This window comes from Abramis brama (genome assembly GCF_963993115.1).
Source record: "Abramis brama genome assembly, chromosome: 12".
Taxonomy (NCBI): Eukaryota; Metazoa; Chordata; class Actinopteri; order Cypriniformes; family Leuciscidae; genus Abramis; species Abramis brama.
Window position 1 is genome coordinate 13,842,560 of NC_139974.1, and position 25,781 is coordinate 13,868,340.

General features: G+C 37.7%; 1 protein-coding gene across 2 annotated transcripts in view; it reads right to left on the reverse strand.

The window, feature by feature from the left end:
- Positions 1-4,720: 4,720 nt before the first annotated feature.
- The window catches only part of nfatc1 (nuclear factor of activated T cells 1), a 40,730-nt gene continuing 19,669 nt past the window's right edge, over positions 4,721-25,781 (reverse strand). The window contains exons 7-10 of one of the 2 annotated variants that reach the window (XM_084130830.1): positions 22,254-22,309; positions 19,419-19,551; positions 16,063-16,701; positions 4,721-6,362 (exon numbers count right to left, since the gene is read on the reverse strand). In XM_084130830.1, coding sequence (XP_083986956.1) covers positions 6,307-6,362; positions 16,063-16,701; positions 19,419-19,551; positions 22,254-22,309 — 884 coding nt within the window. In that variant the 3' untranslated portion in view covers positions 4,721-6,306. The remainder of the gene's footprint in view (positions 6,363-16,062; positions 16,702-19,418; positions 19,552-22,253; positions 22,310-25,781) is intronic. The other variant, XM_084130831.1, reaches the window with a different exon arrangement.

Here is a 25,781-nt window from a genome sequence, read left to right on the forward strand (position 1 = left end):
AATAAATAAAAAAATGGAACAACCTGTTAAGGACGGCAGTAAAAATTGTTCATGATTCTACATGATTATTTAAATGTATTGACAGCCTTAGTTTCTGTTAATAAAAAAATTAAAACAAGCTCATCTTTTTATCATAATTTCAACAGAAAAAAACCCTGATATATTAGTCTCTTTTCAGTGTGCAAAGTCATTGAATTGAGCTGATAGATTCTTAATAATCTGCAGTCTTATAGATTTATTTTATTGTGCTTATTGTGTAACGCATTAAAAGTACTGCGAGTTACGTAATCATATTACTTTTTTCAAGTAGCCTAACTAGTAATTCTGTCACAACCACTATCGTCAAATACGATTGACAATTAGCATATAGTTTGGATTGGCGGTATGTTTTGTTCTGGGCAAGAACTCAGTCCCTGGACATCCATGAAGGGTAAGAGCAGGGAGAGCAGCAATAACCCCCCTTAGGGGAAACAGAACAGAACCAACATGAATGTATTGCAGATATCATTAAAGTCAATATTTTAACGTACAACAATTCACAGGGGAATCAGAATACCAAAGACTGGACGAGAGGAGGAGATGGGGATGGAGGAAGGTAATTAGCTCCTGAGAAATGCAATAGCTGATAATACTGAAGGAGCTTATGAATACAGTGATAAGCATCGTATTCCTAAAGGTAGACGTGGATCAGCTGATGCAAGCTTGACTAACGTGACCTGCCAGAATTAACGCTACGCTTGATAGTAACACACTACTTTTAAATTCACAACAAATTAAGCAACACAAGTTTTCTTGTATTGACTGACACCTCTCCTGTCCCCATGTTGAGAGAATCAGGAGTAAGTGCAGAGTTGTGTGAACTGTGTAAACATGATGATTAATGTAGACTAAATTTGAGCATGCATTTACTCATCTCACTTCAGCATTTTTAAAAATGAATAAAACAGTCAAATGAAAACTCATGGTATTATGCAAAACTGCAATAATTATGTTAAAATGTATTTAATCTCACTTAATTAACGTGCTGACCTTTGATGATCCAAATAAACCGCATGAATAAGCAAAAATGACTTTAGTTAAACATGAAATTTGTGTTTTTATTTATTGCTGAAGTGAGTGGAACTTCTCCTGTGTCCTATTCTTCAATCCAGAATGGCGGGACAGCTGAAAAGTTACTTTGAGCTGCGCCTTCTACTGTACAGGTGTGAATTTGCATTTCCTTTAGCCTTATTCATTTCACTTTTAATGTGAAAGGGCCTTTACATTTGCCAAAAATATATCTTTTTTTTTGCTATTAAAAAACAAACAAGCAAGCCCAACCCAGGTGAAACACATTACACATTACTTTCCATACAAAGTAGTAACGCGATTAGTTACTTTTTAGTAACGCAATACTGTAAAGCAAAAAGTAACTTTCCCCAACACTGTAAATAAGTTACAGAATTTGACATTATTGCCGTTTTATTTTGATTTCTAATGACAGGTCTTTAATCATTACATTGATGGCTCTTTAATTTATTAAAGTTTGTTTCTCTACAGGTTTATAGTGAGTAAAACAAATATACGGTGTCAACTTAAAGTCAGAAAAGATTTTCCACACAATATTGTACATATATTTATAGCATTTATTTTTACTGTATACATTTATAAATGATTAAGAAAGAGGTCCCTCGAAAGATACCAATATTTAGGGGTTTGTGGCATCAAAACATTTGAATACCTAATACACTAGACAGATGACAGTCTGGGTTTGATCCATTATCTTCTCAAGGGAGAGAAGATAATGGGAGGGTGACAGTTATATGTTTTGGGATGTGAAGCTCACATCTGTGAGTTTCAAGACTCCAAGTTCTTCACTCAACAGGACAGTTTTCACACAATGATAACTGAGACCGTTAGCAAAGGCCACTCTTCTTCTTGGCTCTCTAACAATCGTCACACAGGCCGCCTACTAATAGAGTGGCTATTTGTGGGCACTGGCTTTGATGATACACCCCACCCGGACTGTGCGTTGTCACCATGGCTATGTGTGACCGGGGATTCAAACCGATGGAAAATATTCCTGTCTGCCTAGCAGGTGTCAACAGGGTGCTTGGCTCAAAGCCTGGATGCAACAGCTGCTTCTACTTTGATCCATTAGTTACTACTCTGGAAGTTCAGCTCTCCTGCGCACATGGGGAAGAGATCTTGCGCATTTTTCATGATTCCTTTTCAGACGACGCTGCCGCATTTTTAATGAGCCGTTGTGACTAGGGTTGAAACTAGATCTTTGAAACGGAACATTGGGTCAGTGTTTTATACTCTTTAAAAGTTTGGACAAAAGACTTTTTCAAATAAATCATCTCCGTTTTTCATTCTCTATGACCAGTAAGAAACATCTTGAAGTCTTTTGTCATTTGATTTTGTTGTAAAACTCAATATCAATTACTAGCAGTGTCCTGTCATAATAGAGGCTTTTCACACATTTTACTCCAGTGAATATTTCTCTTAGTTGGGTGAGTTACTTCATCCACCTTCTTTTGCGACGCAAAAGTAAACTGTTTTCTGTGAATGTGCAGAATTCATTAGCCGCTATAGGTACTGGTAACAAAGTGCAGTAAACGGTAAAACTTTTTGCGCAGAAACACATTCAAAACATTCTTATGTGACAACATGCCCCAATAGTGGCCAATATATGGGGAAAGTTGTCACAGTGGACCCTGCTATTAAATAGGCTATTAAAGGCTTTTCAGCTAAATGTAAACAGTATATTATTACAAGATTTATGAAATAGAAATACAATACATGAAACACCAAAAAAATGTAACAGGTAATCAAAATATCAAACCAATGTTTTGGCCAAAAGAAGAAGAAGAAAAAAAAAAAAAATGCGCAAAACTTGCCCAACCTGACATTCATGAAATATTAAGGACACCTTTCAGTTAAAATCTCTGTTCATTATAGTGGACTCATATTGAATGCATGTCAGTGCTTATTGTTTTATTTATTTTTTTGTTCTCTTGTAACAGCTATACAGAAAAAAATAAAAAGTTTAATAAAAAAATATGGTCATACTTTAGATTAGGGTCCAATTCTCACTATTAACTACAACTTTGGCCTCACTAAACTCCTAATTACGTTTTATTAATAGTAAGTTAAGTTTGGGTATCGGGTAGGATTAAGGGATATAGAATATGGTCATGCAGAATAAGGAATTAATATGTGCTTTTTAAGTACTAATAAACAGCCAATATCCTAGTAATATGCATGCTAATAAGCAACTTAATAGTGAGAATCGGACCCTAAACTAAAGCCTTACCAAAAATATATATATTATTGAAATTTAGGTTGGAGGATTAAATTCACAAAGAAAAATTGTAATTTAAAAGGCTTTTGAAGCCTTTATACACTCACCTAAAGGATTATTAGGAACACCATACTAATACTGTGTTTGACCCCCTTTCGCCTTCAGAACTGCCTTAATTCTACGTGGCATTGATTCAACAAGGTGCTGAAAGCATTCTTTAGAAATGTTGGCCCATATTGATAGGATAGCATCTTGCAGTTGATGGAGATTTGTGGGATGCACATCCAGGGCACGAAGCTCCCGTTCCACCACATCCCAAAGATGCTCTATTGGGTTGAGATCTGGTGACTGTGGGGGCCATTTTAGTACAGTGAACTCATTGTCATGTTCAAGAAACCAATTTGAAATGATTCGAGCTTTGTGACATGGTGCATTATCCTGCTGGAAGTAGCCATCAGAGGATGGGTACATGGTGGTCATAAAGGGATGGACATGGTCAGAAACAATGCTCAGGTAGGCCGTGGCATTTAAATGATGCCCAATTGGCACTAAGGGGCCTAAAGTGTGCCAAGAACACATCCCCCACACCATTACACCACCACCACCAGCCTGCACAGTGGTAACAAGGCATGATGGATCCATGTTCTCATTCTGTTTACGCCAAATTCTGACTCTACCATCTGAATGTCTCAACAGAAATCGAGACTCATCAGACCAAGCAACATTTTTCCAGTCTTCAACTGTCCAATTTTGGTTAGCTCGTGCAAATTGTAGCCTCTTTTTCCTATTTGTAGTGGAGATGAGTGGTACCCGGTGGGGTCTTCTGCTGTTGTAGCCCATCCGCCTCAAGGTTGTGCGTGTTGTGGCTTCACAAATGCTTTGCTGCATACCTCGGTTGTAACGAGTGGTTATTTCAGTCAAAGTTGCTCTTCTATCAGCTTGAATCAGTCGGCCCATTCTCCTCTGACCTCTAGCATCAACAAGGCATTTTCGCCCACAGGACTGCCGCATACTGGATGTTTTTCCCTTTTCACACCATTCTTTGTAAACCCTAGAAATGGTTGTGCGTGAAAATCCCAGTAACTGAGCAGATTGTGAAATACTCAGACCGGCCCGTCTGGCACCAACAACCATGCCGTGTTCAAAATTGCTTAAATCACCTTTCTTTCCCATTCTGACATTCAGTTTGGAGTTCAGGAGATTGTCTTGACCAGGACCACACCCCTAAATGCATTGAAGCAACTGCCATGTGATTGGTTAATTAGATAATTGCATTAATGAGAAATTGAACAGGTGTTCCTAATAACCCTTTAGGTGAGTGTGTATATATATATATATATATATATATATGGTTACTGAGACAGACATTGTGTCAACTTGTACTTTCTATATACTTGTATGCATATGTTTACACCATTCAACTATACACAACTCTTAAAGAGCCAACAAAGCATGGATTTATTGTGCATATTTTGGTACTGAAATGTAAATGCTCCGTAGAAATGTAACAAGCATGGGTAATTGAATACATAAACTTGCAAGAAAAACTCTGTTGTTGTCATTGATACCTTGCGGAAGAATATATCATGTTAGGTCTGATTGTCAAGAAAGAACAACAACAACAACAGCAACAACAAAACAATATGTGGTATTTCTGAGATCCCAGTACAGAAAAATACAAATTAAAGTGCATACATTACCTAACAACCTACAGACAGGATACAATGTACAGGAAGTAAAACCCCCTGTATGAAAATCTCATTATATGCTGAGAAACATGCATTACGTTTATAATTAGAGAGGACAAATACATATATAAAAGTATTCCTGCTTAATAAACACTTTAAGGCACAGTGCAGTAAACCATCAGGTCATAGAGGCAGTTATAGTGAAACATATATTCTGCTGTTTTAAAGGCAGTTCAAGAGAGCGTAGCCTAATCGGAAACCATTATCCTGCCTTGAAAAATTGCTAGAATAATATTGGATGGTTGACAAATGCCAGTCCAGTCATTCTGGTCACAAAATTTGCTACCATTGTGACCGTAGAGGGGACAGAATTACTATATTCCCTTATGGCTTGCGTGTGATTAATTCCAGCTCACTCCAAATAAATAATTCTATTCTATTCTATTCTATTCATAGAAATTCCAGTTAACAAATACATATCATACCTGATATTAAAAAGCTATAAACATTGGAATGGCTATTCAGAGATAAGCACAGACATCTGCTGTCAAATGATGAACAAAACCACAATTTGGCATAAGCTTAAGGCAAATCAACAAGGCCGCTCGGGCTTACAAATAGGTCAAGGCTTCAAAATGATATTCGACCGAACGTCTCCATAAAGGCAAACAGTCGTCAATGTTTTCTTCTTCATGAGGAACAGATACTTCATTTAACCACACGTATTTGTGCCACTGGATGATGAAATGTAACAAAAAAAAACAGACAAAGTGAGTTTTCAGAAGTGCACAGCTGCATTCACGTACGCATGCATCCAAAACAAAACAAAAAGTTTAGGTTATAATTTACAATTGTGCATGCGTCAACTGTACGCCTGCAAAATTACTCTGATTTGTGACCAGACTCAAATGTTCTTTTTTTTAGAAATATACATGGTCGTGGATGGAGAAAGATGTCAAACTGCACTTACGGTAATAATTTAAAAAGCTACATCGTGTACAAGAGAGTAAATAGGAAAGCAAAAGGAGAGACAACTTGGTCCACAACAGCACACGGCTCCGTCTCGGCAGGATGTGCTGATAAATTCTGAAGTGAAGTACACTTCTTTTTTTCTGTGCTTTTAGGCTGGTTTTCAGGTCCCCATGGAAATAAAACAAGCAAGGTTCGGTGAGTTCTGATGGCCTCGCATCAAGTGGAACTCTGAGTGCACAAGGTTTGTTTGTTGAATCGGTGTTATCAGAGTCAGGTCTTGCAGATTCAGATCTTCTGTATGAAATTTGGTATGCTGAAGAGTTCATGATTGCCGTGGTCTTCTCAGAGGGACCCTCGCTGCTATGCATGGCTGTGCACGGAGATGCTGGAGAGATCGTTCCTGATGATTTCATTTACTGTGAATGCAATTGGAAATCATGTTACTTTTAAGCTACACCCAAAACAAACAATTGTATCACCACAGGAAAATATTGCTAAATGCACTTTTACAAAATGCTGTTCATTCTTAAAATGTGTTTCATGCCCTGGTTGCAGATGTGTCACAGACATCTATTAAATGTGGACGATTTATAAAGATGATGTATTGTTTGTCTGTAACAGAGCACTAAAATTATCCCTGTTCTAGATACAGTTGTTTTCCCCAACATCCACTATTGTTCAGAAGTTTGGGGTCGGTAAGATTTTTTTAATGTTTTTGAAAGAAATGCTCACCAAGGCTGCATTTATTTGATCAAATATATAGTAACAGTAATATTGTGAAATATTATTCTGATTTAAAATAACTATTTAAAAATAAATATTTTAAAATGTAATTTATTCTTGTGATGACAAAGCTGAGTTTTCAGCAACTTCCAGTTTTCAATGTCACATAATCCTTTAAAAATTATTTTAATATGTTAATTTCTTATTATTATCAATGTTGAAAACAGTTGTGCTGCTTAATATTTTGGTGGAAACCGTGATAAAAAATAACATAATTGAAGTGTTTACAGTCACTTTTGATCAATATAATGTGTCCCTTTTTAATCAAAGTATTAATTTCTTTAAAAAAAAATTACTGACCCCAAACATCTGAACGGTAGTTTACGTACACTCATCAGGTGGTTGATATGACTAAAATAAATTCAAAGTATGTTGAGTATGTTGATCAGCAAATCATTTTGCTTCAGTGATGTGACTCAACATGTATTAAGGAAGTAAATAATATCCATTTTGATTGACTTCCAATTGAAGTTTAAGATCATTTTACATTCTTTTGCAAATCCTAATAGACCTGATGTCAGTTTGATCGATTTTAATTAGGTCCGGGGAACATAGTAAAAGCATTTAACAGGTAAAATAAGAGTTTAATTATAATTTCTACATATACAACATCTGTGACCCCAAACACAACAACAGTCAATATAAATAACATGAATAAAGTAAATCAAATCTCTTTGAGTGGCTTTCCTGAGACTGAGAGGAAGAAAGATCAGAAGATCTCATGCCCTCTTACGGAGGACCCTGCAACTCCAGCTGTCTGCTATCTTCCTGCCCTCTATCTGTCATTGCATTTTCCCACACACTAGGACCCTGGCTCCTTCTGTCAGCTGTATTCTTTGGCCCGAGCATGGGAAGTGACTTAGCGTGTCTTCAGGCTACACAAACAGCCTGGCACTCACTCGCTGTGTGATAGCAGTGGAAACCAGATGAGGCTGCCTCTTACAGTTAGCATGTTAGCATATTAGCGGTAGACATATTATCTTACTCACAGGCCCATAGGGAGCATTGTATGACCAACACACAGCACATTACCCTTCCCTAAATGTCTGTATTTCAGTTTTCAAGCCTGCAATGGTTTTACTGCAAAACATTTGAGCCTTTTAGCTCTGAGAAAAGCGATTCACTTTCACATTTTTTTTGCTAACGGCTCTCAAACCTCTAAGGGCCATAGATAGCAACTCTATCGGTTGCTCTATCTGTTTCAAAACAGCACATTCCTCTTCCCTTACGATCAGCGCAGACTGCTTTAGTTGGCCTTTGAATTCTTTAGCACAGACGTAAGCACCTGCAGGAAGCATTTGATAACTATTAGACAAGCTGTGTGTGTTTTCCTCATTTGTGGTGAAGAATATCATCACAGCAGAATTCTGCATCTTTCTAACATCATAAAACGGTTTAAAGTCATAGATATACATCATTATATATATAATATATATATATATATATATATATATATATAGAGAGAGAGAGAGAGAGAGAGAGAGAGAGAGAGAGAGAGAGAGAGAGAGAGAGAGAGAGAGAGAGAGAGAGAGAGAGAGAGAGAGAGAGTAGTGATAAGCAAAAAATGCAAACATATTTGGTCATTTTGTTTTGTTTTCAGGCTTACTGTTGTAAATTTTGATTAAATGAGTAGAATAAGTGTTTTTCATTTCAAACATGTAATTTACGCCTCCTTTGCTGTTCTTAAAGGGATACTCCACTTTTTTTGGAAATAGGCTCATTTTACAACTCCCCCAGAGTTAAACAGTTGAGTTTTACCGTTTTCGAATCCATTCTGCCGATCTCCGATCGAGCGGTACCACTTTTAGCATAGCTTAGCATAGATCATTGAATCGGACAGGACCATTAGCATCTCTCTCAAAAAAATGACCAAAGAGTTTCGATATATTTTTCCTATTTAAAACTTGACACTTCTGTAGTTACATCGTGTACTAAGACCGACGGAAAATGTAAGGTTGCGATTTTCTAGGCGTAATGATATGACGCAGCGCCTGGAAATAGGTCTAATAGGTTAGACAAACTAGTCCCGGACACGTTGGAAGTTACGAGCTTTCTTGATTATTACGCAGGAATGAGAGTATAGTTCCTAGCCATATCAGCCTAGAAAATCGCAACTTTTCATTTTCCGTCGGTCTTAGTACACGATGTAACTACAGAAGAGTCAAGTTTTAAATAGGAAAAATATCGAAACTCTTTGGTCATTTTTTTGAGAGAGATGCTAATGGTCCTGTCCGATTCAATGATCTATGCTAAGCTATGCTAAAAGTGGTACCGCCAGACCCGGAGTTCGGCTGAATGGATTCGAAAACGGTGAAACTCAACTGTTTAACTCTGGGGGAGTTGTAAAATGAGCCTATTTCCAAAAAAAGTGGAGTATCCCTTTAAATGGAATTATTTATAACATTAGCATTATCGTCAATCAGCATCATGTATTCAAGATATTGGGATTTTACATAAATTTACAAAAATTGTGTGGTGTAAAAGATTTTTAAAATGTTTTTGTAAAAAGTCTCTTATGCTCAACAAGGCTGCATAAAAACAGTAATATTGTGAAATATTATTACAATTTTAAATAACAGTTTTCTATTTTAATAAAAATTTAATTTTCAGCATCTTTACTCCAGTCTTCAGTGTCACATGATCCTTCAGAAGTCATTCTGATATGGTGATTTGCTGCACAATAAACATTTCCTATTATTATTAATGTTGAAAACAGTTGTGCTGCTTAATATTGTTCGGTAACCGTGATAAAAAATGTTTTGAACGGTAATAAGTCACATCCTTAAACGATCTTTAAAAATCATGTAAGCCTAAAAATCCCAACAATCTAAAGGCTGTGACACAGAGAGAGAGAGAGATTGAGAAGACACATGTGGCTGAAGGCGGTGTATTTCCTTCCCTCAAGTGTCTCTCCCGGCCAAGACCAGGAAGCCTGCTGAGGAATTCCCTGCAAATGAACCATGGTCTTCGTGCTCCCACTGCAAACCTGCCTAAGGGACTGAGAAGAGTCCGGAATGCTGACGTTCCCTCTAAACAATGAAGCCGAATCTGTCTTTCATCTCCTCATGAGGGGCGGCGCACCCAGCCTACCTGACCCCGGCCTGACACGGCCTCTTCCCAGTCTCCTGGTTTCTCTTTTTCACCAAACTGACACAGGATCTTTCTTGAAAGACTAAAAGAACTACGCCTCGGGAAACCGTCAGCTGACAAAACACCAAAATCTACACTGAAATTTACACCTGATATTCAAAATATCACAACTCTAACCACTAATATTACTGAAATATACCGAAGCTCCAGTAAAGCTGGAGAAATATTTTTCACAGCCTTATATTAAAATGTAATAAATCTTAATTCCTTAAGATTTCATATTCCCTTGGGCATAAGCCCATATGATATGCTACTGCCAGTAGCGTTCTGATTGAGTAGCACTAATATGTGAACAGGATATGAATCAATGAGATGGTTGAATTATGGGGAGAAAATCACACATGGACGTGCCACACAAACACCACTCCATACTGAAACAATTAGGGACCTTTGACAGTTGGGAGTAAATTACGCCAATACATCTTCGTGAAAAATTTGGCGAGCACTGACAACTGCCATGGGAGTTTGGACATTAAAACGCAGGTCTCTTGAATCACTAGGATCCCAACTGTCAAAACAGACAGAAGAAATATCTGCAGGACTGCACACATGCAATAAAGTTTTATGGTGAGCGGGACACTAAAGAAAACATCTTTTCGATGCTAAAGTCTTCTGAATGAGTTGAAGGGACAGACACAAGTTTTAAGGGTAAAAATGGGTAAAATGTCCAAACCAGAGAGCTACAAGCAAATATTTGGGTTTAGTTTCTTTTAAATCAAAACTACATAGAATAGAATATTATTGCAATTTAAAAATAACGGTTTACTATTTTAATATATTTTGAAAATGTCATTTATTTCTGTGATGGCAAATTAATTTATTAGAATGATTTCTGAAGAATCATGTGACACCGAAGACTGGAATAATGGCTGCTGAAAATTCAGCTTTGCCATCACAGGAATAAATTACATTTTAAAGTGTACTCAAATAGACTTCAAACTTTTGAACGGTATTATAGATTTAAACCGGTCCTATATTTATAACGGTCTATATATTTAAGTAAATCATTGGAACGTCTGTAAGATAAATAGGTTCTTCTCTGGTAATATTACTGGTAGTACAAACATGTACAACATAGTACAAACATTTGTGTTCTAATAGCCATGACCTATTGTGTCTTGGTATAAAAATCTTTTCTACGATGACGAAGCGTCTACTAACACTTTTCAGCATTCGCCACGTGTTCGAATTGCATCAGATTTAGTGCAAGCAGCATAACTTTGACTGTTTACAGCTCCCTTGAGGTTTCACCTTACATTGACCTGATCATTCAAATCCATTTGAACCATGTGCCTCCTTGGCGTGAATAACAGGACACACAGATTTCTTGTTAACTCATTCTTGGGAGAGCATGCCACAAAAGAGAGTGCAAAAGAGAAACGTGAACATATCCAAAGATATCAAGATATTTATGCTGAGCGGAGAAACACAAGGGACGCTGTTATTTTGAGCCAAGATGACAACTTACATTTGAAGAGGTTTCATCTTGTTCGGAGTGCTCATGGTAAATAAAGAGAGCCTCAGTAGGTGTTGACACATGCACTAACATTTTGAAAAGACCAAAGGAAACTTTGATTGTTTTCAAGTCTCTGTTGGTCAACAATTTTGGTTTGGGGTTTTGGCTAAGGATAGCAGCTAGTGACTCATGTACTGCGATGCTGCTTTTGTACACTGTTGTCAGTTGCCATAGGATACATCTCAATTTGCTGCCACATTTCGAATGAGGAGTCTAATGAAAGGACTTCAACAAGTGATAAGTGACTGGATACACTATAATAAAGCTGCAATATGAGATGCTACTTAGGGCTTCATACCAAACTAACAAGTGTTTTTGATTTCAGCCTGGTGCTGTTTGAGTTGGCAAAGAATAGCCGAGACTTACCCTTCATAACCCGATAAGCTTAGCATTACTCGAGGTATTTCAGCACGTGATAAACGATTCAGAGTGAAGATAATGCATGAACAGAGTTTATAGAGTGCGACAGAGACAGAGTTCATGAATCGATGCATTAGCCAGCCAGATTTTTATTAGCCCTCTGCATGGAAAAAAAAAATCTGGGCGTTAGACGCCATTTCTAGTTCAACAACATGCTAAAACAGTAGAGGATATTTAAAACAATAGCCCAAACAGTAGGTGCTAGCAATGCCAAGATTGTGGGTTTGATTCACAGGGAATGCATGAAGCAGGGTTATTATCGTTAAAACGTAGAAATATAAAAACGTTTTTTTGTTGTTGTTGTTGAAATAAAGCTGAAATAAAATAAAACATAAAAAGACATGAAACATGACAAGCTAAATGAAAATTAGCACTAAAATTACTAACTGGAAATAAATTGAAAACTGAAAATATAAAAATAAAAGCTAATTCAAAATATTAATAAAAACTATAATAATAACTGAGCAATACTAAAATAGCACTGGCATGAACTGATATTTAGATCCGATTCAGAGTCCATTCCACGTTCCATAACATTTAGTGGTTCTGACATCGAAAGAAAAAGCTCTGGATTCTTCCTTATTACAGCCTATGACCATTTTAGCAACCACAGATACATTTTATGTATCTTTCTAAAATAAGAAATGAAGGCCTTACAGTAGCTCATAAACAAATAAATAAATATTCCTTAGATTTTTGTTTTATTTTGACAAATGTACCTCTTGAACTCTGATATAAAGAGTTCTCTGGGTTCTCTTGTATCTCTGGGATTGCTGTTGTGACTCTGACTGGGAAGTGAATATGTGGATGTGAGGTAATCCAAGAACCTGCTTCCTGCTGGACCAGGATAAGCAGCAGCTGGATCCGTGTGATAGAGCCCAGAGACCTGGCCTGCTCTCTACCTTCAGGAAACAATGGGGGAACAAGGAACTACCAAACAATTATCCCACCAGCACTGTTAGCCTCATTAAGGGGTCCACAAGCGGCAAAACTCCCAGTAGTCCTAATTGTTTTAATCAGCAGAAGACAAGAAAAACAGACCTCGGGTCAGGATCACAATCACACTGGGATTTGTCATCTACGCAATGACCGGCCTCATAATTGACTCACAAGGGTATATCTTCCTCAAAAACTATGTTAGCCTAACCAAGTATGACCACAAGATGTATTTGGTCTTTGCTACAATGTTAGCAAAATTATGATACCATTAATCATCGACTTGGAGGTGTCTACCAATATCAAGCCAATCTCTTCTATTCAAACTCTTATGCAAGCACCCGACAAATTACATTATTTAATACACTGAGTCAGTGTGGGTTCCATACACTGAGTCAAATGGGTTCAGTGTTGTTTCAGAGCAAAAACAGTTGAAACATTATCTAAATATATAATTTTGTACTCCACAAAAGAAATAAAGTCATACAAGTTTAGAACAACATGATGATGAGTTTTCATCACCACTATCGACTATTACTTCAAGCACGGGCCAAGACAGCTTAATAACTCATAAACAGGCCTCCAGCTTAAAATGCTTGTCACTTTATGGGTAACATTTCTATTATTTATACTCACAAATGAACAGTGTATTGGGTGAAAAATTTTGTTTTTATAAATTCGCCATCTTGTATAAATATGTTTCACAAGTCCTCACTGTACATGCTCAACGCTCTGAATGTTCAAACTGCTCACTACTTCTACATACATTTCTTAACAGCCCCACAGGCTGAATTGGAAAGTTTGTTGTGGTTTCTTATGGGGAACCCAGCTCGCGGGTCACGTGGTATGGAGCGGTTCCCGTAGTTACCCCCTCCTTTACAGCAGGATCTACTGCTTTGGCTCGGCCCGAGCTGGATCGCTCTTCCTGGCAGCGCTCAAGCCACAGGCTTGCATCGGCAGCGGCCAAGTCAGTGTGCTTTATTGCAGTGAGGCCCCTCAAAGCTTACGGCTGGTGAAGGCCAGGAGCCAGGCTCGCAGCCAGCTTTTGTAAGAGTTTCCATGAGTAAAAGGGTTTGTAACCCCTCCTCAAAGAAGCAAAGGAAAACAACAGAAGGACCGTATCAGAGGAAAGAGTGAGCAGTAAATGAAGACTGAAGTATTGGATAAGTGGTTGGTTGTGAAGTTTTGAAAGTACCTTCATCACACCGACAGCTTATTCAAGTATATAATAAGAAGTAAGAACATTTTCAATGATAATAAGACAACTAAAGCCTCAATACTAGATATGTTGACAGCAGCGCATGATGGATGACGGTTTTGTGCTGGTAGAAAAGTGCCTGTTTCAAATCAAATTAATGAGAGTGGTTGACAAGCTCCCTGAATGCCACACCTGACAGAGTCCATTAAAGCTGCAATCTAGAAGAAATGCAATCCGAACTTATGACACAGGGAGCCGTGTTAGCGCTCGCTAAAACGTGTTATATTTTGCCAGGGGAGAAATGACAGGTAATAATTTTGACAAGCAAACCCATAAAAAATCCCGCTCTCACTCCATGCATAACTACTTGTCCATGTTTCCGCTTAGTTTAGGCAGTATGGACTATATTTCAACTGAAGCCTTGCCTGGAACCTAAGGAAACCACTATGGCATCCATAATCTGCTATCTGACATCTTAACTCCAAGGAAGGATCTTAGATCGCTGCATGATGTTTGTTGTATGCAGAATGATTTAAGACAATTTCTTTCACTAAATTAGCATATACTGTAGTAGTTTTACGTATGCAATAGTGTTCTTAGGGCAGCAGGAAGGAAGCCCTATGAAGACATTGGAGAACACAAAGTTTGAGAAATACTGATGGCCTGTCACATGTTCTATAGTGTTGAAAAGCTGAGGGGTGATGTCCAGACTATTTGTCTATCAGCATGGTAAAAACTAATTGACAGTGCTGAAAAGTGACCTTCTGTTGGGCTTGAAGCACCATTTGATGTTTCAGCAGATCTTTTCATAACCACTAAGGTTTGGGTCTCTGCAAATACACTAGAGAGCCATTAGTCTCAATGTCAGTACACCCACGGACTGGACAGAGACCGCCTGATGCATATTACACACAAAACTGGACAGAACTTTCTCAATCTGGCAAACTCTAATCTGATTGGCTGACTATAAACAACTTTCCGGAGTCATGGCACAAACGTTTTTTTAATCAGTCAGCCTGGAAAAAAAATGTATAAGTAAGAAATATTCAGTGGATTTGTCAAAGTTTGCCAGGATAAATAAAAGCAAAGTATGCAAAGGGTGCTACTTGGGTATCATGTTGTACTTACTGGTGCACTTTTTGGATAAGGGATATTCAATTATATAAAATATAGTAGTCCAAGGCACTCAAAGTAGGATTTAAATGAATGAAGTCTTTGTTAGATCATGGCAATAGAGAAAAAAATTCAGATAAAGATCAAAATAAAGATTTACATTTACATGGCATAATTACATTTTTAAATAAATTAAATTTTAAATAATATTTCACAATATTACTGTTTTTACTGTATTTTTGATCAAATAAAGTAAATGCAGCTTTGGTGTGCATAAAGCCTTACTAACCCCCAACTTTCGAATGTTAGTGTATTCCTTTTCTATATTTGTTTGATGCTTTGTTTGATTTTTTTCGTCTGCGAAAAAAAACAAAAACATAACTTTTTACAAACAAAGATGTTATACACATTTTCTATACACATTTTTCACCAATTCTTGTAAAACTGTTCTCTGAGGCTGTTGTTTTATTTATTTTTCCCATAGCGGCCTATTATTGTTGAACTGTGATCTGTTGCATTAAATGTCATTCAGATCATTCAGTCTCTTTCTGTCTAGGTTGGTGGTTCTGGGCCAGAATAAGCTGTGACGTAGATCAGACCTTTCGCCATTTAGTCAAAGGTCTGGCTATGACTAGAAAACCATTATCTATTAGCTTTTATGATTTAATGGACAAATCTAATTTTAAAATTCTTCCATCTGTTGAATGTTTCTTCCACAGATGCTTAAAATTTAACACAAAAAGTTGAAGGGAAAGCGATGAAGTCATTCATTAACTTTCCAGTTAATTTAACTTGCTTTCTCGATATATTAAACATCATGGAACGGGGCCGCTGTCGTTGTGGCAGTACGGTTAGCGCTGGATCTTAACGGTCTTAATTTTGTGAGGGAGCACTCAGGCAAAAAACATCAAGCAATTAGAAACATCTGTTGGGCATTACATCACCAGACTACGATGCACACGGTCACTAAATTTCGCTTGAATATTGCGCTGTCACTTACCATCATCTAGGTACATTTGATCCAGTTCCTGTGGTTCCTGCTTGATGCTGACAGCCAGCATGGCGGGGGCGTCTTCCTCCTCCTGTAGGAGGGGGGAGGACCCGCTCCTCACTGGTCCTTTGATTATGTGAGCCGCTAGCGCAGAGGCCTCACTGGTGGCCTGTGATTGGGTCAGATTGAGGCTGGGAGTGAAGGGGAGTTCTGGTGCAGAGTTTGGGGTGGAAGGATGGGACCCTGGAGAGGATGCAGCGCTTCCTGTTGGGTAGAGCATGGACTGAGGGTAGCGTCCGGGTGTGGGCTGAATGGTAGAGACGTGTGGGACCGTAGGAGACTGGGAGCCCAAGTTCAATCCCACTGATAGGCACTTAGTGGAGATGTGAGGCGGGGAAAGATCCTGCAGTTTTGGGCTGGTGCTGGGGGAGGACGAGCAGGACAGGGAGGTGGGCTTTGCCGCAAGTCTCTGAGGGCTCGACGCGAATGAGCCCGTCACACAGGGCCTTAGTTCTGAGGGTATCATGGGGGTCATCGCCGGGGGGCTGTAGTAGGGCTTCGGATGCAGTGCCAACCCAACAGGATGGAGCGGCGCACATACCTGGGGGAGGTCGTAGTCGTCGCGCGGCTCTGTTTTTATGGTTGGAACTGGGGAGGCGAAGGCGAAAAGAGAGCAAAGAGAGAGATCAGATGAAGAAAACGGGGGAAAAGGAGAAAAACTAATAAAAACACGTTCCGGGTTCATGTGACTTGTGCGAGCTAGCGCGAGTGAGTGGGTTTGTGGCTAGGATACCCACAGCGAAACAAACATTCTCATCAATGAGACTATGTGTCTGAGGCTACACGCTCCCGCCCAACTGAAAATATTTAAAGAAAGAGGGAAAAAAGGGATGAATCATCACCACAAGAGCCTTCCAGCTGCTTTCGAAAATAAAAGGGCTATTTTTCTTGGATCTGCCCCCAGTGCTAATACCATATAAGCGTGCATTATGAAATATTTTACTGCTACAGTAGTTTCGCATCCACTGATTTACCCCCCCACCCCCCAGCATTTTTTTCAGAGTGTCATTTTAAGATGCGATCTCAGGTTTAAGAGAGCCAAATTGCTAAGAATTGGATTGAGACTGAATTAGAAACAGATCAGCAGATCCTACATATCAAGTGCATGGAGTTCAAACTAGCAGAGAGACTGCCCAATTTTAACATATACACAAGTAGCAACGGTGCCTTTAAAGACATTTTAAAGAAAAAATGTTGTACTGAGTACTGTGTAGTATACTTTCAGTTCACGTCGTTTAGCTTCTAAAGCCATCTATATACTTATGACAAAATTAACTTTTACCAACTTTTTGCTCAGTTTATCTTAAAATTGTAATCTTTCTCTTTCAGGAAAAAAGCTCCAAAATATAAATGACCTATTTTTGCCCAATCAGATGCTCTCTGGAATCAGAATGTCCCTCCCCCAACACCATCTTCATCTGACTAGCAAACTGCAAATCATGACTGTTACCTAAATATAAGCCTGTCTGTTTCAAAATGAAATGCATAACTGCAGGGAAGACCACTATAATTCAGCAATTTCATCAAAGTCATCCATGTCTTTTTGTTCTGAACATCCATTTCTTTTTAAGCATTAAACAGCCTGATAATATAACTACAACTAAAAACGACCGTTTCTTGGTGTATATGATTCTGGTGAACAGATGTTGAGCTACTGGGGAGAATGAATCTGTTGTTGACAAACTCTTCATCCACATGACGTTACATTTTTCACCTTTTAACTTCTGGCTGCATTTCTCAACAGACTGTCAGCAACAGTTTATTTTTCTTCGTCGATGAGACATCCCTCACACAAACATGCCTCCACAGAAGCCCTGAAGTTTTAGTTTGCATTCTGTCAACAATACAGAGAAAAGGGGGAACTCTCTGTGCCGCCCATACCGACCGCAGTTTTAAAATAGAGCCTAGACACCTATTTTAAGCTCTAAAAGGGGAAATGAGGCTTCTAGCACATGACTATACAGGCAGGCAGATATCTGTCACTCTGTCTCATGTTACCACCAAAAGCCATCTTAGATGATTCAGATTTTTGTAACAATTACCACTGAAGCTTATAGACTTATGATACTAATGAGTCATTCTGTGTTAATATGAAATCAAATACACAGGCTCAGGGTTATAATTTGTTCTTTAAAATAGAATGAGATATAAATAGTCTCTAAATCTTCCATCTGAATGATCAGAATAAAAAGTGTTATCTTAACACTTAATATAGGCCATATATTATACACATTTTATATATATATATATATATATATATATATATATATATATATATATATATATATATATATATATATATATATATATATATATATATATATATATATAAAACAGTAGTCTGCAACAGTTTTGCAAAACAATTAAACACTGTTCCAATAAACTATAAAACAAAATGTATAAAGAACATTTTAGGTACATAAATTAAAATTATATGTACAAGTATATGACTCTACACATCATTAATAGTTATCTAAAAAAATATTCACTTCTATGTGCGGTTGAAAAATATAAATAAATAAATAAATGATGAACAATATAATAATAATAAAAGTAATTAGTTCTTGGTCTTGGCCTGAAGACTTCGGCCTTAAAAACAAGCTTAACTTTAGGAAAATGTTCTATCGTTCCTCCCACATTAAAATGTATGAAGTATAATTAAAATGTATATGACTTGAACATCAATAATAATTATTTAAAAAAATAATTACTAATATAATAGTTAAATAGTACTAATAGCTAAAATAAAAAAAGTAAAAATAATGATTATTTTAGGGGTCTTTGGTTTGAAAACCTATGCTCTAAAAGACAGATATTAATAAAATGTCCTGGACAGATTCCCTGCATCATCTTTACAGCGTCCAGTCTAAAAAAAGACAGTGCTGCAGTGTGAGTGGGACGGCCTGCAGTTGCAGTGCCCACACTTCAGGAGACAGGGCTGGGACAAGCTGGGTCTGACTCAAGCCTTTGAACCACCCACTGGTTACGCACACTGGGCCTGAGGGAATTAGCGGTGGTTAGGACTTTTCAGAAGTCAAGTCATTTTTTTTATTTCACCTGGCAACCAGTCTGGATTTGAATAATAGCATTCACATACTGGACCCCACCCTGTCACTGCCCTTCCACTGCTCCCAGAGCAGGTATGGAAAAGAACAAATTTTATGGAAATGCTTTTAACAAAGAAAAAAACTAGCCACAATTCCATCCACTAAACAAGGCTTCAGAATTTCTTCTGAATTAATTCAGTCACAGATTGGAAAAAGAAGCGTGTGTGAATTAAAGGGGAAAGAGGCGATTTTTTTTACCGTTTGTGGGCAGGTATGTGAAACGCTGGTACTGGCTTCTCTTCCGTTTGCCATTGCACACGTAGAAATTCACTTGAACTGGGTTGGATATTCTTTGGTTCCGATATGATGGGACTTCCACAAGCAAAGCCACCTGAAATGCAATATATGAACATGATTTCAGTCAGCTGATGTTGCAATGTCGGGCTGGGTTTGATGCTCAAAAAAACTTTTTTTAGAATACTACGAAGCCACTGTCTGGGTTGCTTCTAGTTCTCTTGAATATAAGCAGGGGGAAAAAATAAGTATTTTAACACCACCTACAATCAGTTGGAATAGTTTCATCAGGCATTTTAATGAAAAATCAAACTTGTTTCTAGATATCAAAAACCTTAACTCCGTCTCCGTTATTCAACCTCACACCATGTGCAGCGTCCAACAGCCGCACACGCATCCAGCGATTGTGGCTTTGTGAGCTCGGGGCAGATGAGGTTCAGACAAACCAAACTGCATGCAGCAGACGGTGTTATTTTTGCGCTTCTCACCCTGAATGAGAGAGTGTCCGGGGACTCCGTCCAGACAGTTTATTTCCCCTGCGCGTCTCCCCTCTCTGTCTCCAGACACCACTGAACTTTTGACCACTGAGCCGTCTGCGATTATAACTACAGTATGAGAAAGGTGTTGGGAGTGTCAAACTGTCTATCTCCCCCCCAACCTCTTTTCCTCCACCCTGAGATGAACCCTGTGTGGCTGAGATGAAATTGATGGTAGTGCTGTACAGTAGCCAGAGAGGAAGTCATCAGTCTTCTTGCAGGTTTTAGAACCATGTGCAGGTGAGCTCCCAGACTATTTATATTAGCACATCGCCTTAGCCGCAGAGCAATGCCAGACCAAGCACAATGTGTTTGAGGGAATTTCATCTATTAGTCTGATCTGCAGCTGTGCTCGGGATCCTTGGCCTGCACCGAACTCCAACTCTACTTTGTAAAAATTCAGATTTACTTCAGTAAAAATGTCATTGGCAACCCATTTTACTTTTGTAATGTGAGGTATTTCTGAGTGAAAAACATATTCAGTGAAAAATTTAGGTCATTTGGCGGCCTAATTTTGGTTACGCCTCCAAGGAGTAATTTTCTATGAAGGTAAAAGTCATTGAGAAAGAATCTCTAAAACTGTTTGTCAAGATGAAATTTCAAAAAACATGTTTCAAAAAGGTAATAAAATCTCATAATGGTATCATACATTTTCTTTCTTTAGCTTAAAACACACACACATTAGTGATCAAAAGTTTGGGGTCGGGAAGGTTTTTTATTTTTATTTTTTAAAGAAATTAGAATGATTTCTGAAGGATCATGTGACACTGAATACTGGAGTAATGATGCTGAAAATTCAGCCCCAAATGTTCGATTGGAAGTATACATCAAAGAGGAAACAAAATATCAAAAATGGATGGTGGAAACTGGTGATTACATATTAGAATTGAGACAATTTGCAAAAATGATATGATACTATAGTTATTTGGCTGCATACAGTGTTATTATTTACGAGATCTGAGGGGAAAAGAAATGTCATGAACAACCTCATGTCATTTTCCGTTATTCGTTTTCTGGAGCTTGTACCCAATGACTGAAAAGTCAAACGCCGCCCCTAATTTACAAACACCAAATTATAGAAACCATTTCAAATGTTTGTGTTTATATGAAAAAGTAAATGTAACATTAAAGAAAATCTTGCTTTGTGAAAAGACAAACCAACCCCAAAACTGCTCCAAAAACTGACACAAGACAGCATAGCAAAATAAAAGAGCCATGTGGTTTAGACTGTGTGAGAAAATGGCTCACATTAAATAAATATACATATACACACACAGCCGGGAAGGGAGGGGAAGAAATCAAAGGCGTCCTTGTAAAAAAATGGTCTAATACATTAATGCTCCATTCAAACAGATGGTCCCCATTCACTCGCTAAGCATTGAAACCAGGCGTGGAGGCTCTCATAAAGTTATGAACCAAGAGACACCAGACAAAGGCTAGCTTTCAGGGAGCTTTTGGCTCCGGAAGGGAAGAAACAAACATCAATTCATCCTAAAAAAAAAAAAAATTGACAGCCATAGTCCTCTCTTCATTTTATTATGAACACATGAGCTCAGACAGAAGCTACTAAAATTTTGCCATAAATTTTAAGGAATTTTAGCTAGCTCATTTTTTTGATAGCGGGACCCAAAATCGCACTTGAAAGTTCTGCCGAGAGGCAATTAAAGAGTCACTACGCAATTATACATTCTCTTTACGAGAATCTACAAATAAAATGGTAAATAGCTGGTGCGTTTTCTCTTTAATGCTTTGATTAAAACATTCTGTCACATTCCAGAGCATGTCTATGTTTCTTATCTGGACAATACTGGCAGTTAAGACCTTTAGAATGGGTTTTATCCAACAGTCTGAGCTCTATGGACAGACATGTGCTACCTAACAAGTGTGTGTGGTGAGGGGAGCAGGTGCAGTGTTCACACACAAACACAGTCTAATCCCAGAGTCTAAACTGTGGTCCCTGAGCTCTCGCAGAAAGAATCTTCCATAGAGAAAACAAGGAGCAGGTTTGCGTGTGCGAGTGTTGTGTGTGTTTCCTCCCGAGAGAAGAGAGTAGGGATCCACACATACATTATATCCGCTTTACACACCAAAAAACAACCTGTTTACCTCAAACACAACAATACAACAAACATTTCTTAGTTTTAAACTATTTTTGTTATATAATAATTTGTACAGTTATATAATTTTATTCATAACATTCTCAAGATTTCATCTTGCTGCCTTTTTTTAAGTGTAAAAAAGTTGAGTAAAATGCAAGACTTACAGATTTAAAGGATTCTCTGTTGACTTTGGCCTCCATTTCCCAAATGTGATGGCCATCTGTAAAAAATAAATAAAAAATAGCTGAAATTTATAGCATATTAACATTCACCTCACATATGTGAAGGAATACACCACAGAGTGAGCTTCAATTCAGAATAGAAGATACATTCTGATATTTAAATCAACATATTATCACACTGTGATGGAAGAATTTATCACCAGTTACAGTAGATGATTGAATTGAACTTTTTCTACACACAAATGGTTGTATTTTATAATAAATAATAAATGAATCATAACCATGCATAGTTAGTAGGGATGAAAAAGAGCTTATATTAAATGTATTTGTTGGTTTGGGGAATTTTTGGTGCAAAGCAGTTTCACTTAAAATGTCAATATGTAATATGGCCCATACTTTTCCTATTCAGTCTCTCAAAACATATTTGGTAACACTCTACTTAAAGTTTTTATACATAATGCATTATAAAAGTATTTGTAATTCATTAAATATGCTAGTTTGTAATGCATCGTACAATGCATTGTATGTTCTCATGAATAAGTGTAACCACAGTTATAATATATTATATGACTTATCTATTCACTGAAAACACCTTTAGAAAGTATAATGAATTAAAACACATAACAACCCACCAATGTCAGATATATCCTTTTAACTTTAGTTACAATTATCTTTAAAAGGATATAATGCATTATAACATACATTATGAATACTTGTATAATGTATTATATATATAAAGGCTTTAAGTAAAGTGTTATCATAGGTGTTACCATATATATATATATTTTTTTTTTTTTTTGCTTATGAAAGAAAATATGATTTTGGTATTGTGTTGAGTCACCACTGGACATCTGGGTCCTGAGGCAAGACCAGTTGAGCCAACGAGTATAGATATAGGCCGTAGACAACATCAGTACAACATAAAAGAAGCAGAAATCCCAAAAGTCTTTCGAGAGCAATCGCTATACTGCAGTCAGCCTTGAGATTACATCATGTCCTGTCTGCCTCTGACCCGCTCGGGCAGATGGGGGGCTGATGCAATCCTAATGATCTTACCATAGCCAAGAAGTGTGTGCGTGTGACGTGCTTTTGCTATGGAGGGACCAGTCGCTTACATCAGCCCCTTGTGGAATCTCGCAACTCATGACAAATAGTGTCTGAAGGGTCCAATAAAAGGCCTGGTAAACTCTGCTTCAGATAATGAGCAACGGCTGTTTGGCTAAAGAGCGTGAGGCGCGCTTACGCGTCACAGACTCTCATCTGTCCTTTCTCTCAATCTCCAATCTCTCCTCATTAAAAAAAGTTTTATTTAACTATTTTCAGCCTCCGGTTTTTTGATGCAAGCAGGCTTTCCCACACAAACGTTTGGGAACAAAAGACATATTAAGGTCTCGTTTGCTATTTTTAGTTAAGACATCACCGAAAAGACGTTTTTACTCAGACCGTAAAAACAGGAGAAAACCGCAGGGTAGTTTGGTCACAGCAGCGACCCGCTAGGGCAAACCACAGACGCGCACACGAAAACAAAGCATCATTGTGTCTAAGAAAGATTAAAAGTAAAGAAAGAAAGCAGAAGAAAGGAAATTCGTCTAATATTATCTAGAACAATAGACAACGCATCTTTTTAAACTTTCCATTGGCTTGTCTGCAGTCATATTTTTACATAATTGCATATTGCTATCATACATTTCACATTGATGATGCTCATGGGTTTAAACAGAATGCGGTGGAAAAGACTGTATTGGTTTTCCATGATAATTTTCTATGACAAATATGCTCCAAGAGACCCTGAAGACTGTATTCCTAGACATTGAGTGCTTTATTTACACCGCTGAGAAAGATCAAATGTATTGTTCTCACCTCAGTGAAATATTTATAAGAGGTCTCAGGCTTCAAGTCAGACAAATTGCTTGTCGAGCTTTAAGACAAATGACTTGTCAAGTTCTCATAACGTTACTCAACAGCATATGCAAGGAATGGGTAATCCAGCGTCAGATTTAGAGGAGCGCTAACAATACTGTAGTAACGTCTGATTGCGATGAATCTGGCATCGGGGGAAATTTTCCATTGGAGGTTCTCAAACTATTCCAGACATATTATTCAGACTTTAAAGATGGAATGCTGAGACTATTTTGATTGCATTTTAAAAGAAAGCTTAGTTTTCGTGGGCAGACAGTGAGGGCACCCCTGGCTAGTCGCGCTGTGGTCTGTGATGTGGTGGAACGGTCTGTCATTACTGCTGGAAGGTAATGCGATGCTAGAGGGAACCTCCATTGCCACTGTCTCCTTCTCTTTCTCTTTTGCTCCTGCTCTTTTTCAGATCAGTTTCATGAAGTTACCAACTATATTATGGTTAAATTCGTCTATCTACAGCGATGCTACTCCACATCAAAGTGGCACATATACAGTTCACACAGACTTTATGATTCCATTTTTCTAAGATATATACACTACTTGTAAGAAATGACAAAATAAGAAAGATGAACTGAAATTGTGTTTCCAAAAAAATAAACAGAAAATTACTCGAGAGAGCCAAATTGACCAAAATTACTGTCTGTCTCCATCACTGATACTATTTCACCCCTAATACAAACTCTTGTATATGACATCACCACTTGGATGGGGCCCCGAATTATGGAGATCTGCGGTACACCAGCATAATGTCATACTGTCCTTTTATTTTCAGATCTCGACTCTAGACGTTCCTCTCAACCTCAGTTCTTTTGGTGGTCTGCAAGAAACAACCATTTTGGAAAAATATTGATGTGCAAATTAAAGTTTATATAAGTTGTGCTAGATACTGTATGCAAGAAATTGTCTAAAAAGCAACAGTATTGTTTAAAAAAACTGTACAAACAATTATAATATTACAATGTTAATACTTACTTTTATTATGAATAACAATACTCAAATAATATGTAGTATTATTTATAATTATACATTGTATATATGAAAAAACATAAAATTGTAATATTCAGTTTATTTTTATGATGTAATATTTTTTGCATAATTATTCAGCAATTTTTGCATACAATATATAGCATGCATTATATATGCACATTGTTCGGCAAGATGAGAAATATGTCTTCCTACGAGACGCAACACCACTTTGACTGTTAGGAAGAAGGCTGCTGCGGAGCTTGCTTGAGTTGCTTCAGTGCGGACTCGACAAAAGTGTGCATCGTGAGCCTTGCCTTGACCACGTCATATCAGACTACTTGCTCAGAGAGAAGCATACAAGACCATTACTGATAAAAATCCTGAACTACCTTACTTAAGAGCCAAGGTCAACATGACATATTTCAAATACCAAACTTTAACAAGATTTTACATGTGGTATGTCAGGGTGAGGTGTGCCAGGGTGTTGCTATGCAATCGCTAATGTGGTTTTCACCAGGGTTGCTAGAGTGGTTGATTACTGATCCAAGTCAAAAAAGCCCATCCCAAGTCTCTATGATATTCTGGTCCCTAGATAGAACCTTTTTTGTCCACCAGGTGAAAAAAGTCTGA